The 14,484-nt window shown below is 35.9% G+C and overlaps 3 protein-coding genes across 4 annotated transcripts in view; all 3 read left to right on the forward strand.

Moving 5' to 3' along the window:
* Positions 1 to 259: 259 nt before the first annotated feature.
* On the forward strand, positions 260 to 9,680 carry LOC127972961 (E3 ubiquitin/ISG15 ligase TRIM25-like). The gene is made up of 7 exons (XM_052577000.1): positions 260 to 399; positions 998 to 1,596; positions 1,692 to 1,787; positions 1,939 to 2,172; positions 2,295 to 2,448; positions 2,544 to 2,603; positions 8,827 to 9,680. Exons 2-7 carry the CDS (start codon positions 1,039 to 1,041, stop codon positions 9,357 to 9,359), a joined length of 1,635 nt encoding a protein of 544 aa, XP_052432960.1. The 5' UTR covers positions 260 to 399; positions 998 to 1,038; the 3' UTR covers positions 9,360 to 9,680.
* LOC127972959 (tripartite motif-containing protein 16) overlaps positions 328 to 14,484 on the forward strand; it is a 60,012-nt gene continuing 45,855 nt past the window's right edge. The window contains exons 1-2 of one of the 2 annotated variants that reach the window (XM_052576996.1): positions 328 to 399; positions 10,619 to 10,637. The gene's annotated coding sequence lies outside the window, so the exon portion shown is untranslated. The remainder of the gene's footprint in view (positions 400 to 10,618; positions 10,638 to 14,484) is intronic. The other variant, XM_052576997.1, reaches the window with a different exon arrangement.
* On the forward strand, positions 10,644 to 11,207 carry LOC127972983 (E3 ubiquitin/ISG15 ligase TRIM25-like). The gene has a single exon (XM_052577029.1). The coding sequence runs from the start codon at positions 10,659 to 10,661 to the stop codon at positions 11,190 to 11,192; it is 534 nt and encodes a 177-aa protein (XP_052432989.1). The 5' UTR covers positions 10,644 to 10,658; the 3' UTR covers positions 11,193 to 11,207.

The following is a 14,484-nucleotide window of genomic DNA, read 5'->3' on the forward strand; positions in this document are numbered from 1 at the left end:
TACTTTTTAAACAAGAAATTATTCCTGGCAGGTTTGATGCCAGTGTGATTGTCCAGCCAGCATGAAATTATAACTGATTTAATCATTTTACACACAGATGGCTGGAAGTGTGTTAAAGCTGTTAAAACAATGAAACATGTTTTATCTGTTATTAGACACATTATTCAAGTAGTCTGATTATAAGTGTTGAAATATACATATGATTCTGAGCAAAGTACAGAGGGAGGAGCAACGAATGAACATGAACACATCTGAACACTGAAAACCAGGAAGTGTGTGGATTCCAGAGAAACGAAACCTTTTCCCTGCTACACGAGCTTCTGCTCGGGATCCACACTGATCTAGTTTGGCTGAAGCTGTAGAGGAGCAAATATTTACTTTTCTTTTCTGTCAAAGCAGGTAAGAACTTCATAGAATCCTTAAATAATAATTTTACCCATGTCTTTTCGCTTGTGGTAAAAAGAGCATTCAGTTATTATTCTATGCTTGATCATTATATGTTAGTCTGTATAATGCATGTTTATTCTTTTGGTTAAAAGTGAAGCATTTCATATTATTGTTTAATACACAAAACTGTAAGCAAATTGTAGATGATGTGCTCTTTCATTAATGATTTTATGAACCCTCTCTGGTCCCACTTTGTAAAAAAAAATATATATATATATATTATAACTATTTCGTGGCCTCAAGATAGTGAAGTGTCTGACACATGGACCCTTTCTTATTAAACTGGACCCTGTACTATAGTGCAATGTAATACTTCACATTCTGTGCAATATTCTCTTTTAATATTCAGTGGAATATAGTTTGCTGCAGTGCTGCTTCTATTTCAGGGTCCAGTTTAATAACAAAGGGTCCATGTTTCAGACACTTCACTATCTTGAGGCCACAAGTTACTTATCTTGAGGCCACGAGATTTTTTTTTTTACAAAGTGGGACCAGAGGGGCTCCTTATGATTTACAGGTGGACTTAATCTCTTTACTGATTTACTTCTAGCAGAGCAGTTTGTATTAGAGTTATAAAGTATCTGCAAAGAAATGGCTGAATCTGCAGCGAGTCGGTATGAGGATCAGTTCATCTGTTCAGTGTGTTTGGATCGGCTGAAGGAGCCGGTGACGATTCCCTGTGGACACAGTTACTGTATGAGCTGTATTACTGACTGCTGGGAGCAGAAGGAGCAGGAGCCGCAGTACAGCTGTCCCCAATGCAGAGAGAGCTTCAGTCAAAGACCTCTCCTGAAGAAGAACACTCTGATAGCGGAGATGATGGAGACGCTGCAGAAGACGTCTCTACAAACGGCTGCTGTGGAGTGTGATGTTTGCACTACAGAGAAGAGCAGAGCTGTAAAGACCTGTCTGCAGTGCTTGGCCTCTTTCTGTCAAACTCACCTGCAGCTTCACTATCAATCTCCTGCGTTTATGAAGCACAAACTAGTCCAAGCCTCCAGAAACATTCAGGAGAACATCTGCCACAATCATGGGAAACTTCTAGAGATTTACTGTCAGGATGATGATCAATGCATTTGTTGCTTGTGTACTGATAATCATGAAGGACGCAATGTTGTGTCTGTAGATTCAAAATGGACTAGTAAAAAGGTTGGCCTATGTATATATTTATCTACCAGTGATTCAAAATATATGTAGTAATTATTGTAATAATAATAGTACAATTTTGATGTTAACATCTTCAGAAAGAATTAAAGGAGATAAGCATGACGTGTCAAAAGCTAATCGATGAGCGTGAGAGAGGTCAGCAAGATCTCAATGAAGCTGTGAATCTCCTAAAAGTATGTGTATTTAAGCATTCTTTAGTTTATTGAAGACTAAATTTAGTTTGTAACAGATTCTTAAATTCATTAAATGCAGATGGTGAAAAAAGTTGTACTAAACCGAGTCACAACAATGATCTGCATGATCACAGTTTTGTGTGTCCAACAGAGTTCAGCACAAGAGGCCGTGGAGGACATTGAGAAGGTCTTCACTGAGCTCATCTGCTCTCTGGAGAAGAAACGCTCTGAGATTAAAGAGCAGATCAGAGATCAGGAGAAGACTGAGATAGATCGAGCAGAGAAACTTCACAAACATCTTGATCAAGAGCTGACTGAACTCAGAAAAACACAAGCAGAGATTGAGAAACTTCTGAACACTGATGATCAGATCCATTGTCTGAAGGTAATAAAAGCCCTTTACTGATCATGTGTAGGTAGGATGCTCATTATTCATTATTCTGTGCTTTTTGAATTTATTTTATTTAGTGGAAACAAATTAAGTCTGAATCATTTGTCTCATTTCAGAGCTGTCAGTCTGTGTGTGTTTTGCCCACATTTAAAGACGTTCCCAGCTTCACTCAACAAACTCATATGTCTTTTAAAGACATTTCAATCTCCGCATTCAGACAGGTTTTGGAGGACATCTGTCAACAGCAAACAGCCAGAATATCCCGAGAAGGTTTGAAATTTTTATGTGTAGTTTTGTGTGTTGTCATTCCATACTAAATTACACTTAAAAAATAAGTACTATACTGTTTCTTTTTGGTTCCTCAGTATCCAATGTCCATGTTACAGAGCCTTCAGAACCTAAAACAAGGAATGAATTTTTACAATGTAAGTTTTTTCATAAAAAATATAATAATAATAAATAAAAATACACATATAAATGAACCCCTGTCTGGTTGCCATGCAGCATTAGCATGGCATTCAACACAATTCTGTGCTTTCAACTTTTGAATTGGAACATTGAAAGAGTCCCAATCACCCAACATCAGAGCCTGACTTCACTGATGCTCTTGTCAAATCAGGTCAAATCACCTTTATTTATTTAACGCAATGCAGAAAGTGTCAAAACAGGTTTACAGTATTAAACAGGAAAATATTGTGACAATAATTCAACAGGAGGTAACGCTTAACAACCTGTAGTGAACTGCGTAATTAAATAGAATTTACAGCGTACCTATTTGTAACTATAGAGTATCTTCACAGTACCTACTCGGAGAGAACAATAGGAAACAATATGCAACGTTTGGGGAATAAGGGGATAATGACATGGAAAATTAAAAGTGTTTATACTGTTATTATTTCATAAGTAAGTTATTAAGTAACTATTCTAAGATTATGTGGTATTCATGATCTACTGTGTTAGGGAACAATATTATGATTCAAAACAAGTTGCATTATTGAAATAACACAATGTATGACACAGTACATTTTTACATTACATATTGGGTACTTATTGTATTATTAAAACATATATTATATGTATAGTGTAATGTTCCTGTAGCTCAAGTGGTAGAGGATTGCGTTAGCAAGCAAGCAAATGCAAGGTTGGGGGTTTGATTCCCCGGGAACACATGATAGATATAAATATTGATAGCCTGAAAGCACTGTATGTCGCTTTGGATAAAAGCGTCTGCTAAATGCATACATTTAATTTTAATTTAATTTTAATATATCTTACATGAGCTCAATACAAATAGTAAACTGTAGTATACTACAGTATTAATTAGTAATTATAGTTAAGTTAAAAACCATAGTCTTTATAAAATTTTACCACAGTTTACTGAAAGCTGCAGTCTGTAAGTTTTGCTTCTTTGTCGCCTTCTCTGTTTGAGTCCTACAATTGCAGTTATTTGTGGAATTATCTTCTTTGTTTGGCTTGTGCACCGGCACCAGCTCCAGCGTGGATGAATCTAGTGTTTTGAGGTGAATGTGTGGTTGTCAGTCACCGCACTGGTGTGGATACTGTAACGTTACTTTAGGAATCACAGATTATAGCCTACGTCTTGGAATATATGACCCAAATAAGAATTTTCACCGGACATTGTCATCAGAACAAGTAAGTAACAAGTCTGCCACATTTGTTCTGACCAACTGAGGAAAAAAAACATTACAATAAATTGCACTACTAATGATGATTAAATCTAATTATTGATTAGCTCATATCACATAAAACGGAGCAAATTATTATTATTGTAATACTTTTTAACCCAAAAAAGCAAATTATTCTTCCTTCAAACTGGTTTTCTTTAAAATACAAATCCTATGTAATCCCAGGCTATGTGTAATCAGATGCACATTTAAAACTGGAATAATAAAATAATTCAGTCACACGTTCATAAACACATAATCCTTTCTGGATTACAATCAAAATGATAAATATAATTATTCCAGCTGCTGTGAGAAAAGGCAAGCGATCTGCCACCTGCAGGACCCGCACATGCAATAGTCTATAAGCCGGGACTCAATCTTTATGTTTATAGAGGTGACGTAATGATGCAGCAGCAAGCATGATTTTCCCACGAACCCATCTGTAACATTCAAATTGGAAAACATTATTATAAGCTTATCGTTGTGAATCGGGCTAAATTATGGCTTTAGTTTTGAACACTATCCAGTTGAGTACTTGCTTAAATATTGATTTAGGATAATTTTTAACCAAAAAAGTTACGGACTGCAGCTTTAAGAGCATATGCTAGTGTCTTTACTAGTGTTTCTTTATGTGGTATCATTGGAAATTACCGAACAACACAGCTGAAAGTATGATGTAATGAGTTTCTGCTATGATTTGGTTTAAAAATTTCCATATAAGAATTTACCTGAAGAAAGAGTATTGCATATGGTCATCTCAGCAGCGAGTCATGTCAGCAGCATTGTACTGTTTAGGTGCTAAACAGTGGAAAACAAGATTACCTGTTTCCAGCTGCTCCCAAGATAAAACATAAATATAACATCACAATACAAAACACATGTACATTTACCGTATAATTTATGTTTTTTGATAGCTGTAGGGCTGCTGGTGCCATTTTGGCTTCCAGGTGTGGTTTGAGGCAAGTAGGCCTAGAATAAAACATTTTCTTAACTACTGTGCAAACATACACCCTTGTTATATGTAGTTATTGTGTAAATGTAACATCCGTGGGTTTTAATTTAAAGTGATCCCTTGTTACCGTCTTGTTACGTTTAGTTACAGGATAAATGCAATTTAAAATATAATTCTATTTTTTCTATCTCTCCTTTTTTATATAAAAAAACAAACTAACACTAGCTTTCTTTTTTTCTATTCTATCTACTTGTTCTCTTAAAGAAAAAAAGGGAAAGTTCACCCAAAAATGAAAATTTGATGTTTATCTATAGGGCATCCGAGATGTACAGTAAGTGATTCTTCAGTTGTTTAAGTTAGAGTTGTTTCTTCAGTAGAACACAGAGACGTTTAACTTAAACCGTTGCAGTCGGTCAGTCCTATAATGTAAATGGATGGGAATCACGGCTTTGAGAATAATAAAACATACACAAACAAAACCAATTTAAACCCTGCGTCTCGTGAGGATACATTGATGTGTAAAGACACAAAATGATTGGTCTGTGCAAGAAACTGGACATTATTTATATCATTTTTTACCTCTGATTTGATATCTCTCAAATGGACCATTGACATTCCTAATTGAAAATGTAGATAGAGTGTCAATGGTCCATTCGAGAGATAGGTGGTGGTAATGCACTTAAAAGTCTGCGATCCACCGTGAAGAAAGAAGAAGAAGAAGAGGCGAAGATGCTCAGGATCATAGACAGTAAAAGAAATGGACACAGCGACCCCATTGGATTCAACAGAGACAAGTGAAGTCAATAAGAAGCACGCACTTCATGGGGTTCGGGCGTACTGCACAGACTCAAACTGAGCTTGATGACTTAATGACGCAATCGTTAGCCTATTTTTACAAAAAAACTGCTTCTACAGGGCCACAACTTAAGATACAAGGTAATGGGGCCTTTAATGCAATGTTGTGTTTCTTTAGAAATAATGAATGGACAAATGGAGTCTTAAAAAGCCTGAGATGTAAAGTTATTCGCTGTCAAAGTGACACCAAAATGAATGGGAGTCAATGGAATGCTAACAGCAGGTGGGAGTCCGCTAGCCAATGGCGGTGCCCAGGGGTGCTTCAATAAAATATGAAACCCTGCCCCCTTGCTCAGGATAGTTCAGACATTGCAGTGAATATTAGAGGTAAAAAACAATATAAATACTGTTCAGTTTCTTGCACAGACCAATCGTTCTAACCTTAGATTAGTTTTCTCCTATTTTCCACACATATTCCCATCTTAGGCATCGCACATACAGATTTCAGCATACACAGAACCGATTGTGTTTTAAAGGGTTAGTTCACCCAATAATCAAAATTATGTCATTAATGACTCACCCTCATGTCGTTCCAAACCCGTGAGACCTCCGATCATCTTCGGAACAGAGTTTAAGATATTTTAGATTTAGTCTGAGAGCTCAGTCCCTCCATTGAAGCTGTGTGTACGGTATACTGTCCATGTGCAGAAAGGTAAGAAAAACATCATCAAAGTAGTCCATGTGACATCAGAGGATCAGTTAGAATTTTCTGAAGCAAGGCCGGATTGGGACTCATTTTCAGCCCTGGAGTTTCAAGCCTTAGACCGGCCCTCTTTAGTTCATAACTGACTATATTAAAATAATGCAATTAAAACCTCAGAACATAATACCCTACAGCCTTGTAATTCATTGTATTTTTAAAAACATCATCATTTCCAATTCAGTGCAAAAACAATAGCGTATAAGTTTTGCTTCACAGTGAAGATTTATTAGAACAGTTAATAACAGGATAGTGTAAGAATCTCTTTTCTTTAAGATTTAGTATTCATAAATATCCAAACACTGAAATAAAGAAAAAAAAATCTAATGAAAACAAATATATAAAACAAAATAAAAAATAAAGATTAAAATAAAATGTATTGCACTTGTAATGACAGTATCATCTCAGTTTCATTAATGTATTGCTGAATCATCAGGTATCATTAATTATCTCAGGGCATTTTTCATTGAGCAGGGCTCTTCATTACTATTAGTTCTTCTGAATGACAATCCTACCTGCCCATTCTTCGCGCACGAATCATTCGATGTAACCGGATCTTTTTGAACCAGTTCACCAAATCGACCCGATTCACTCTTTTGTTTGTTATCTGGCTCGGCTCGGTGTTCATCTTCAGTTCTCTCTTCACAGCAGTTCAGTCAGTGTACTGTTTGAGTAAATGAATTACTCCGGGATATTGGTTTGTTTTAACTCAGAGGGAGTGTCAGCCACATTAAAAAAGTTAACAGCTCAATTAATTTGTGGATAAATGCGTATTGGAGACTCGAACAGTTTCAAATGATTCAGTTCGATTTGGTGAACTGGTTAAAAAAGATCTGGTTAAATCGAAAGATTAGTTCGCGAACCGAATATAACTACACTGCAGTGTTTTGAACTCTCTCACAACAGACCCGAAAGAGAAGACGATGCTGAATAAAGTCATAGTTTTTGTTATTTTTGGACCAAAATGTATTTTGGATGCTTCAAAAAATTCTAACTGATCCTCTGATGTCACATGGACTACTTTGATGATGTTTTTCTTACCTTTCTGGACATGGACAGTATACAGTACACACAGCTTCAATGGAGGGACTGAGAGCTCTCGGACTAAATCTAAAATATCTTAAACTGTGTTCTGAAGATGATCGGAGGTCTCACGGGTTTGGAATGACATGAGGGTGAGTCATTAATGACATAATTTTTATTATTGGGTGAACTAACCCTTTAACTAGTTAGACTTGAACTGTCTTTCACTTCCTCCACATTCCCAGCAACGTCTGGTTACTTTATTACTGTTATCAACCCATATTGGGTTGAATTAAGTCAGCTTCCTTACCCAACAATGAAGTGTTTGGATTGAAACAATCAAAAATAAAAAAAAGTTTTATTTTTAATTTAAGGTACACAGTGTAGGCTATGTTTTTGCTAAATTGCTTGCAAATTTAAGATTGTTGTTTAGCATAGTAGGTCATAAATACCATTTGAATAGGTAACCCCTGGTTTCAAAATACTTACACTATAAATGTTTAATTTTCCAGGTTCTTACCCCTTTATACTACAAACTTATTATTCCCTTATACCTACACAGAGGTACTGAATAGGTACACTTTCATTACAAAAAAGTTACGCTGTAAATTCTGTTTCTTACACGGCAAGGTATCTAAAGCATTACCCAAGAGGACAATAGCAAAAACTTTTTTTTTTCTTTTTTTTTTGTTAAAGTCATCATTGATTCAGAGATTTCATCGTCTGGCTCAGTTTAGTTAAAATATCTGTACAATGAACAGTATTGCCAGAAATGAAGTGTCCCCAACTAAGCAAGCGAAAGGCAACAGTGGCAAGGAACCAGAACTCCATCGGTGACAGAAATGGAGAAAAAAAAACTTGGGAGAAACCAGGCTCAGTTGAGGGGCCAGTTCTCTTCTGGCCAGATAAAAAAAATTGGTAACACTTTAGAATAAGGTTCCATTAGTTAATGTTAGTTAATGTATTAATTAACATGAACAAACAATGAATAATACATTTATTACTGTATTTATTCACCTTCGTTAATGTTAGTTAATGAAAATACAGTTATTCATTGTTAGTTCATGGTAATTCACAGTGCATTAACTAATGTTAACAAGCACAACTTTTGATTTAAATAATGCATTAGTAAATGTTGAAATTAACATGAACTAAGACTTATAAATGCTGTAGAAGGATTGTTCTTGCTTAGTTCATGTTAACGAAAGTAGTTAACTAACATTAACTAATGGAACCTTATTCTAAAGTGTTACCAAAAAATTGTTTTTGAATGGGAGAAAATTCACATTATTAATGAACTCCTTATTAATGTCCAAGTGTTTGATATACTCTATAAGCACTCAGTGACCACACATGGTTTTGGGCATATAGTGTATCACTGTTTGTGGCAGTAAAGTATGACAATTATTCAATGTTTCCATGTTTCTATCCAGATTACTGTCAGCTGCAATTGGATCCAGACACTGCAGGTGAAAAACTCAAACTGTCAAATGGAAACAAAAAAGCATCCTATTCAAATGTAGTCCAGCAATATCCTGATCAACCAGAGCGATTTGAGTTTCCTTACATCATGTGTAGAGAGGGTTTGTGCGGTCGCTGTTACTGGGAGGTTGAGTGCAGTGGGAACAACTGGGCTGTAGCAGTTTGTTACAAAGGAATTGGACGAAAAGGAAACAATGATGAATGTAGATTTGGCTTCAACAAAAAATCATGGAGATTTGGATGTTATCAACACAATTTTAGTTTCATACATGATAAAAAGCAAGTCTCAATCTCTGCTCTCCCCTACTCTAGAATAGGAGTGTATCTGGATCACAGAGCAGGAACTCTGTCCTTCTACAGCGTCTCTGACACAATGACTCTCCTTTACACATTCCAGACCACTTTCACTGAACCCCTCTACCCTGCATTTCGAATTGATTCTGGTTCATCTGGTCTGATCATAGAAAATGGAAAATGGGAGTAAAAACTAAATTCACAAACACTTGAAAAAAATTATTAAATTTTTGAAGAAGATAAAATGATTTTTAAAAAATGAAATATGTAAATGCTTTTTTTTTCTTTTCTTTTCTTTTTTTGTGATGAAAAAATATAGCCTGATTTCCTAAAATGTATTTAGCTGGATCTGAATTTGTAGCAGTTAAAACAAAGTCAATAATTTCAGTATACACCAGTATAAATTTGTGGCAACTGTCTGGTCACTAGGACTGTAAGGAATGTGTAAAATGGAACATGCAGATGTGAAATGTGAAATTTCTGTTTAAATGTAACTAACACAATATAAAAATCTGTGTGCAAATTTGCATATTATTTTTCTGTGTACTACAGTATTGCTTTTCTTACTACTGAAGTTTGTATCTAAAAAAAACTATTTTATTGTGTATGAGGCACAATAGCATTCAGTTAGAAAAAAACGGACATTCTTGTATTGTATAGTAGCAGTCAGTGTAAAAAAAGTATAAAGATTTACATTTGTATATAACTTTTCCCAAGTTGACTGCCATGGTGAAAAGCATCTAAACATTTTGACACCATGACATTGGCTAATTTACTGACAATAACTAGGTTTTAAGGCATGAATTTGATGGGTTTGTTAGTAAAATTTTCAGACATGCAATAGAGTTGTTTTCCTATAAAACAGCCGAGTCCCTTTACTGAAAGTCAATTTTTTATATACATACAACTCTGAGAAAAAAAAAGAAAATACTCAAAATTTTTCTTTAATCAGTATAGGCCTACTTGAATGGCAGCCATTCCATTCCAGTTTCTGTTGAATTGCAACACAGGCACATCTCATTCTGCTTAATGAAGTACTGATTTGTGATCACCTGAACCTAATCCTATTTAACAAGGAAAAATATAAAAACCACTGCTGTGCTCGACATTGTCATTGCCGTAGTCTTTAGAGATCTCCCCTTTGTCAAGTATGCCTGGGAGTTCTGTGGGCTTGCCGTGGTGACAGGAAGCAGGTAAACAGAACAGGAAACAGCGAAGAACTTAATAGAATCTTTAAATAAGTTTCATGTCTTTTTGCTTGCGGTAAAAAAAAAAGAGCATTCAGTTATTATTGTATGCTTAATTATTTTAGTCTGTATGGTGTATGTTTATTCTTTTGGCTACAAGTCAAGCATTTTGTATTGTTTAATACACTAAACTGTAAGCAAATTGAAGATTTGTCAATATGCTTTTTTAAATCTATGATTTACATGTGGATTTATGTTTTAGCAGAGCAGTTTCTATTAGAGTATAAAGTATCTGCAAAGAAATGGCTGAATCTGCAGCGAGTCGGTATGAGGATCAGTTCATCTGTTCAGTGTGTTTGGATCGGCTGAAGGAGCCGATGACGATTCCCTGTGGACACAGTTACTGTATGAGCTGTATTACTGACTGCTGGGAGCAGAAGGAGCAGGAGCCGCAGTACAGCTGTCCCCAATGCAGAGAGAGCTTCAGTCAGAGACCTCTCCTGAAGAAGAACACTCTGATAGCGGAGATGATGGAGACGCTGCAGAAGACGTCTCTACAAACGGCTGCTGTGGAGTGTGATGTTTGCACTACAGAGAAGAGCAGAGCTGTAAAGACCTGTCTGCAGTGCTTGGCCTCCTTCTGTCAAACTCACCTGCAGCTTCACTATCAATCTCCTGCGTTTATGAAGCACAAACTAGTCCAAGCCTCCAGAAACATTCAGGAGAACATCTGCCTCAGTCATGGGAAACTTCTAGAGCAGTGGTTTTCAACATGTGGGCGGTGGTATTGCAGGTGGGCCGCCAATTATTTTCTGTTCATTTGCAGTCCATTCTAGGGCTGTCCGATTAAAAGAAAACGTCCTAAAATCACGATTTGAGCGTGCGCGATTTCTAAATCGCTTTATAGCACAGTTTTCCGTGGCCCTGACCTCCCGTAGTATTCTATCTGATCCAATCAGAATGCATTGCGCCTAGCGCGAGAACAGAGACTGGGCTGATGCCTAACTCCAGGTTCACACACTGTCTGTGATGCGCCTTTTTTCTGAGCCAATGTTGACGGATCAGAGCGTTCTCACTGCGGTAAAAGGCTAGAAATAAAAATGTGCGAAAATAATTAATGTCCAACACATGAGCATAGAGTGAATTTGTTAGTGAACAGGATGCAGTTTAAGTGAGAGGAGACACGTTTTAAGTGTGAACGAGCAAAGGAAATCTGCGTGCGAACAGAGAGATTCGCACTCGTGCATAATTTTAATGTGCTTTCGCGTTATATTTATGCGCTCTCACTGCTGACCGCATACACATACTGTATACACACTGCAAACACCTGAGGCACCGCTACAATTAATGAGCTCTATGAACAATGCATGGCAAAAAAGAAAAAAAAGTCCCTGTATACAGGATTTTTTTTTTTTTTTTTTTTTTGCCACAAGTCTTTACATTTTTTTACATCTTCACTATAGCGATAATTTTGACTTATGTCTGTTCTAGAGATGTTACAACTTTTTGATAAATTTCTGATTGGTTTTCTTTTGGAAATATGTTTAAAATTAATCCTGAATGCATTTATGACTGTAAATGCATATCGGTGTGTGTCACAATTGCAAAATTGATTAAAAAAATCGCGATAGTTTTTTTTTTTTTTTTGTCCATGTTTATTCAATAAATACAGTTTAAAATCTAGCTTCTGAGTACTAAGTTATTAACCCAACAATAGCAGGGTCAGTTAATTTTTTTTGAAGTGGGCCGCGCAAACATATGTGTTTGGTTGTGTGGGCCGCGAGTTGAAAAAGGTTGGGAACCACTGCTCTAGAGATTTACTGTCAGGATGATGATCAATGCATCTGTTGCTTGTGTACTGATAATCATGAAGGACGCAATGTTGTGTCTGTAGATTCAAAATGGACTAGTAAAAAGGTTGGCCTATGTATATATTTATCTACCAGTGTAGATATCTGTAGTAATTATTGTAATAATAATAGTACAATTTTGATGTTAACATCTTCAGAAAGAATTAAAGGAGATAAGCATGACGTGTCAAAAGCTGATCCAGGAGCGTGAGAGAGGTCAGCAAGATCTCAGTGAAGCTGTGAATCTCCTAAAAGTATGTGTATTTAAGCATTCTTTAGTTTTACTGAAGACTACATTTAGTTGAATAGAAAGAGTTGCTCACAAAAAACTTTTGCATTTGGTATTTTGGCACTTGTACTAAATTGAGTCCCAACATTTATCTGCATGATCACAGTTTTGTGTGTCCAACAGTTCAGCAGAAGAGGCCGTGGAGGACATTGAGAAGGTCTTCACTGAGCTCATCTGCTCTCCTGGAGAAGAAACGCTCTGAGATTAAAGAGCAGATCAGAGATCAGGAGAAGACTGAGACAGATCGAGCAGAGAAACTTCACAAACATCTTGATCAAGAGCTGACTGAACTCAGAAAAACACAAGCAGAGATTGAGAAACTTCTGATCTATGAAATAAAACCCCAGTGTCCTATGCTTGCAATATGTTTTGAAAAATATATATTTTGGATGTCTGTCTGAATTATTTGTCTCATTTCAGAGCTGTCAGTCTGTGTGTGTTTTACCCACACTGGAAGACGTTCCCAGCTTCACTCAACACACTCATCTGTCTTTTAAAGACATTTCAATCTCAGCATTCAGAGAAGTTTTGGAGGACGTCTGTCAACAACAAACAGCCAGAATATCTCGTGAAGGTTTGAATGTTTTAATATGTTGTTTTATCAGTCATGAATGAAATCCAGAAGTTTCTTACTAATTTTGGGCGTACTGATTCCAAGAATTGTAGATGTTTTGATTGAGCATGTCACAGTTTCTCAAAAAATATGATACATTTCTTGATTCTCGTGAAGACATGATTCCCTTGATCCCTTGAACAGTTTACCCAAAAATGAAAATTCTGTCATTAATTATTAATTAATGTCGTTCTAAACCTGGAAGATCTTCGTTCATCTTCAGAATACAAATTAAGATATTTTTGATGAAATCCGAGCGCTCTCTGACCCTCCCACAGACAGCAAGGATCCTTACACGATCAAGGCTCAGAAACATAGCAAGGAAATGGTTAAAATAATCCATGGGACATCAGTGGTCCAACCATAATGTTATAAAGCTAAGAGAAAATTTGAGTGCAAATAAAATTAAAATAATGACTTTGTTTAACAATTCATCTCCTTTGCGTCAGCTTATAGCGCTATTTTGGAGAGTATCACATATGTGAACAACATATGAAACATATGTATGCGGATACATTGTTTACATTCAGATCAAAGCATAAACAATGTAAACAGTGTATCGTTGTACGGTGCTGCTGACGCAGAACAGCCTTATTAATATATGTGATACTCTCCATAATGACGCTAGGGTGATGCGGAAGAGACAAATTGTTAAATAAGTCATTATTTTTTACACTTTTACACAAAAAGTATTCTCATAGCTTTATAAAGTTACGATTGAACCACTGATGTCACATGTATTATTTTACTGATGTTCTTGCTATGTTTCTGAGCCTTGATCGTGTAAGGATCCTTGCTGTTTATGGGAGGGACAGAGAGCTCTTGGATTTCATCAAAAATATCTTAATTTGTGTCCAAAGATAAACGGATTTCTTTACAGGTTCGTCATTAATGACAGAATTCATATTTTTGGGTGAACTATCCCTTTAACTCCGTTCTCAGCCCATCTTCACATAAAAATTATTCTGAGTACTTTATTTTATGCCTAAAACTGATTTTAAAGTTAGAACTATTGGCAGCGACAAAAGAAAAGGCAAAATGAGCTAGATGTTTTCTGTAACATCTATATCTGTGAGATTTTTGCTACATTAAAACATTGACAGATTTTGAAAAACCTTGCTTGTTTTCATGTAAAGTTCTTTGACATTAAATGAAGTATTTGAACTCCTTTGCATATTGTAAGTTAAATTAGACATGAAACTATTGACTGCTTTTGTTAAATGCATTTTAAGAATCCTTTTTCTCATTTTGTGAAAAAACCCCGGATATGATGCATATGTTTTATATATTATTTATATTTTGTAACTCATCATTAAATTAGGTGTTAATAGGCCTTTTCTGCAAATCAGGTGATTAATTTTTTTAGATGCATATCT

This window comes from Carassius gibelio, chromosome B15 (assembly GCF_023724105.1).
Source record: "Carassius gibelio isolate Cgi1373 ecotype wild population from Czech Republic chromosome B15, carGib1.2-hapl.c, whole genome shotgun sequence".
Lineage (NCBI taxonomy): Eukaryota > Metazoa > Chordata > Actinopteri > Cypriniformes > Cyprinidae > Carassius > Carassius gibelio.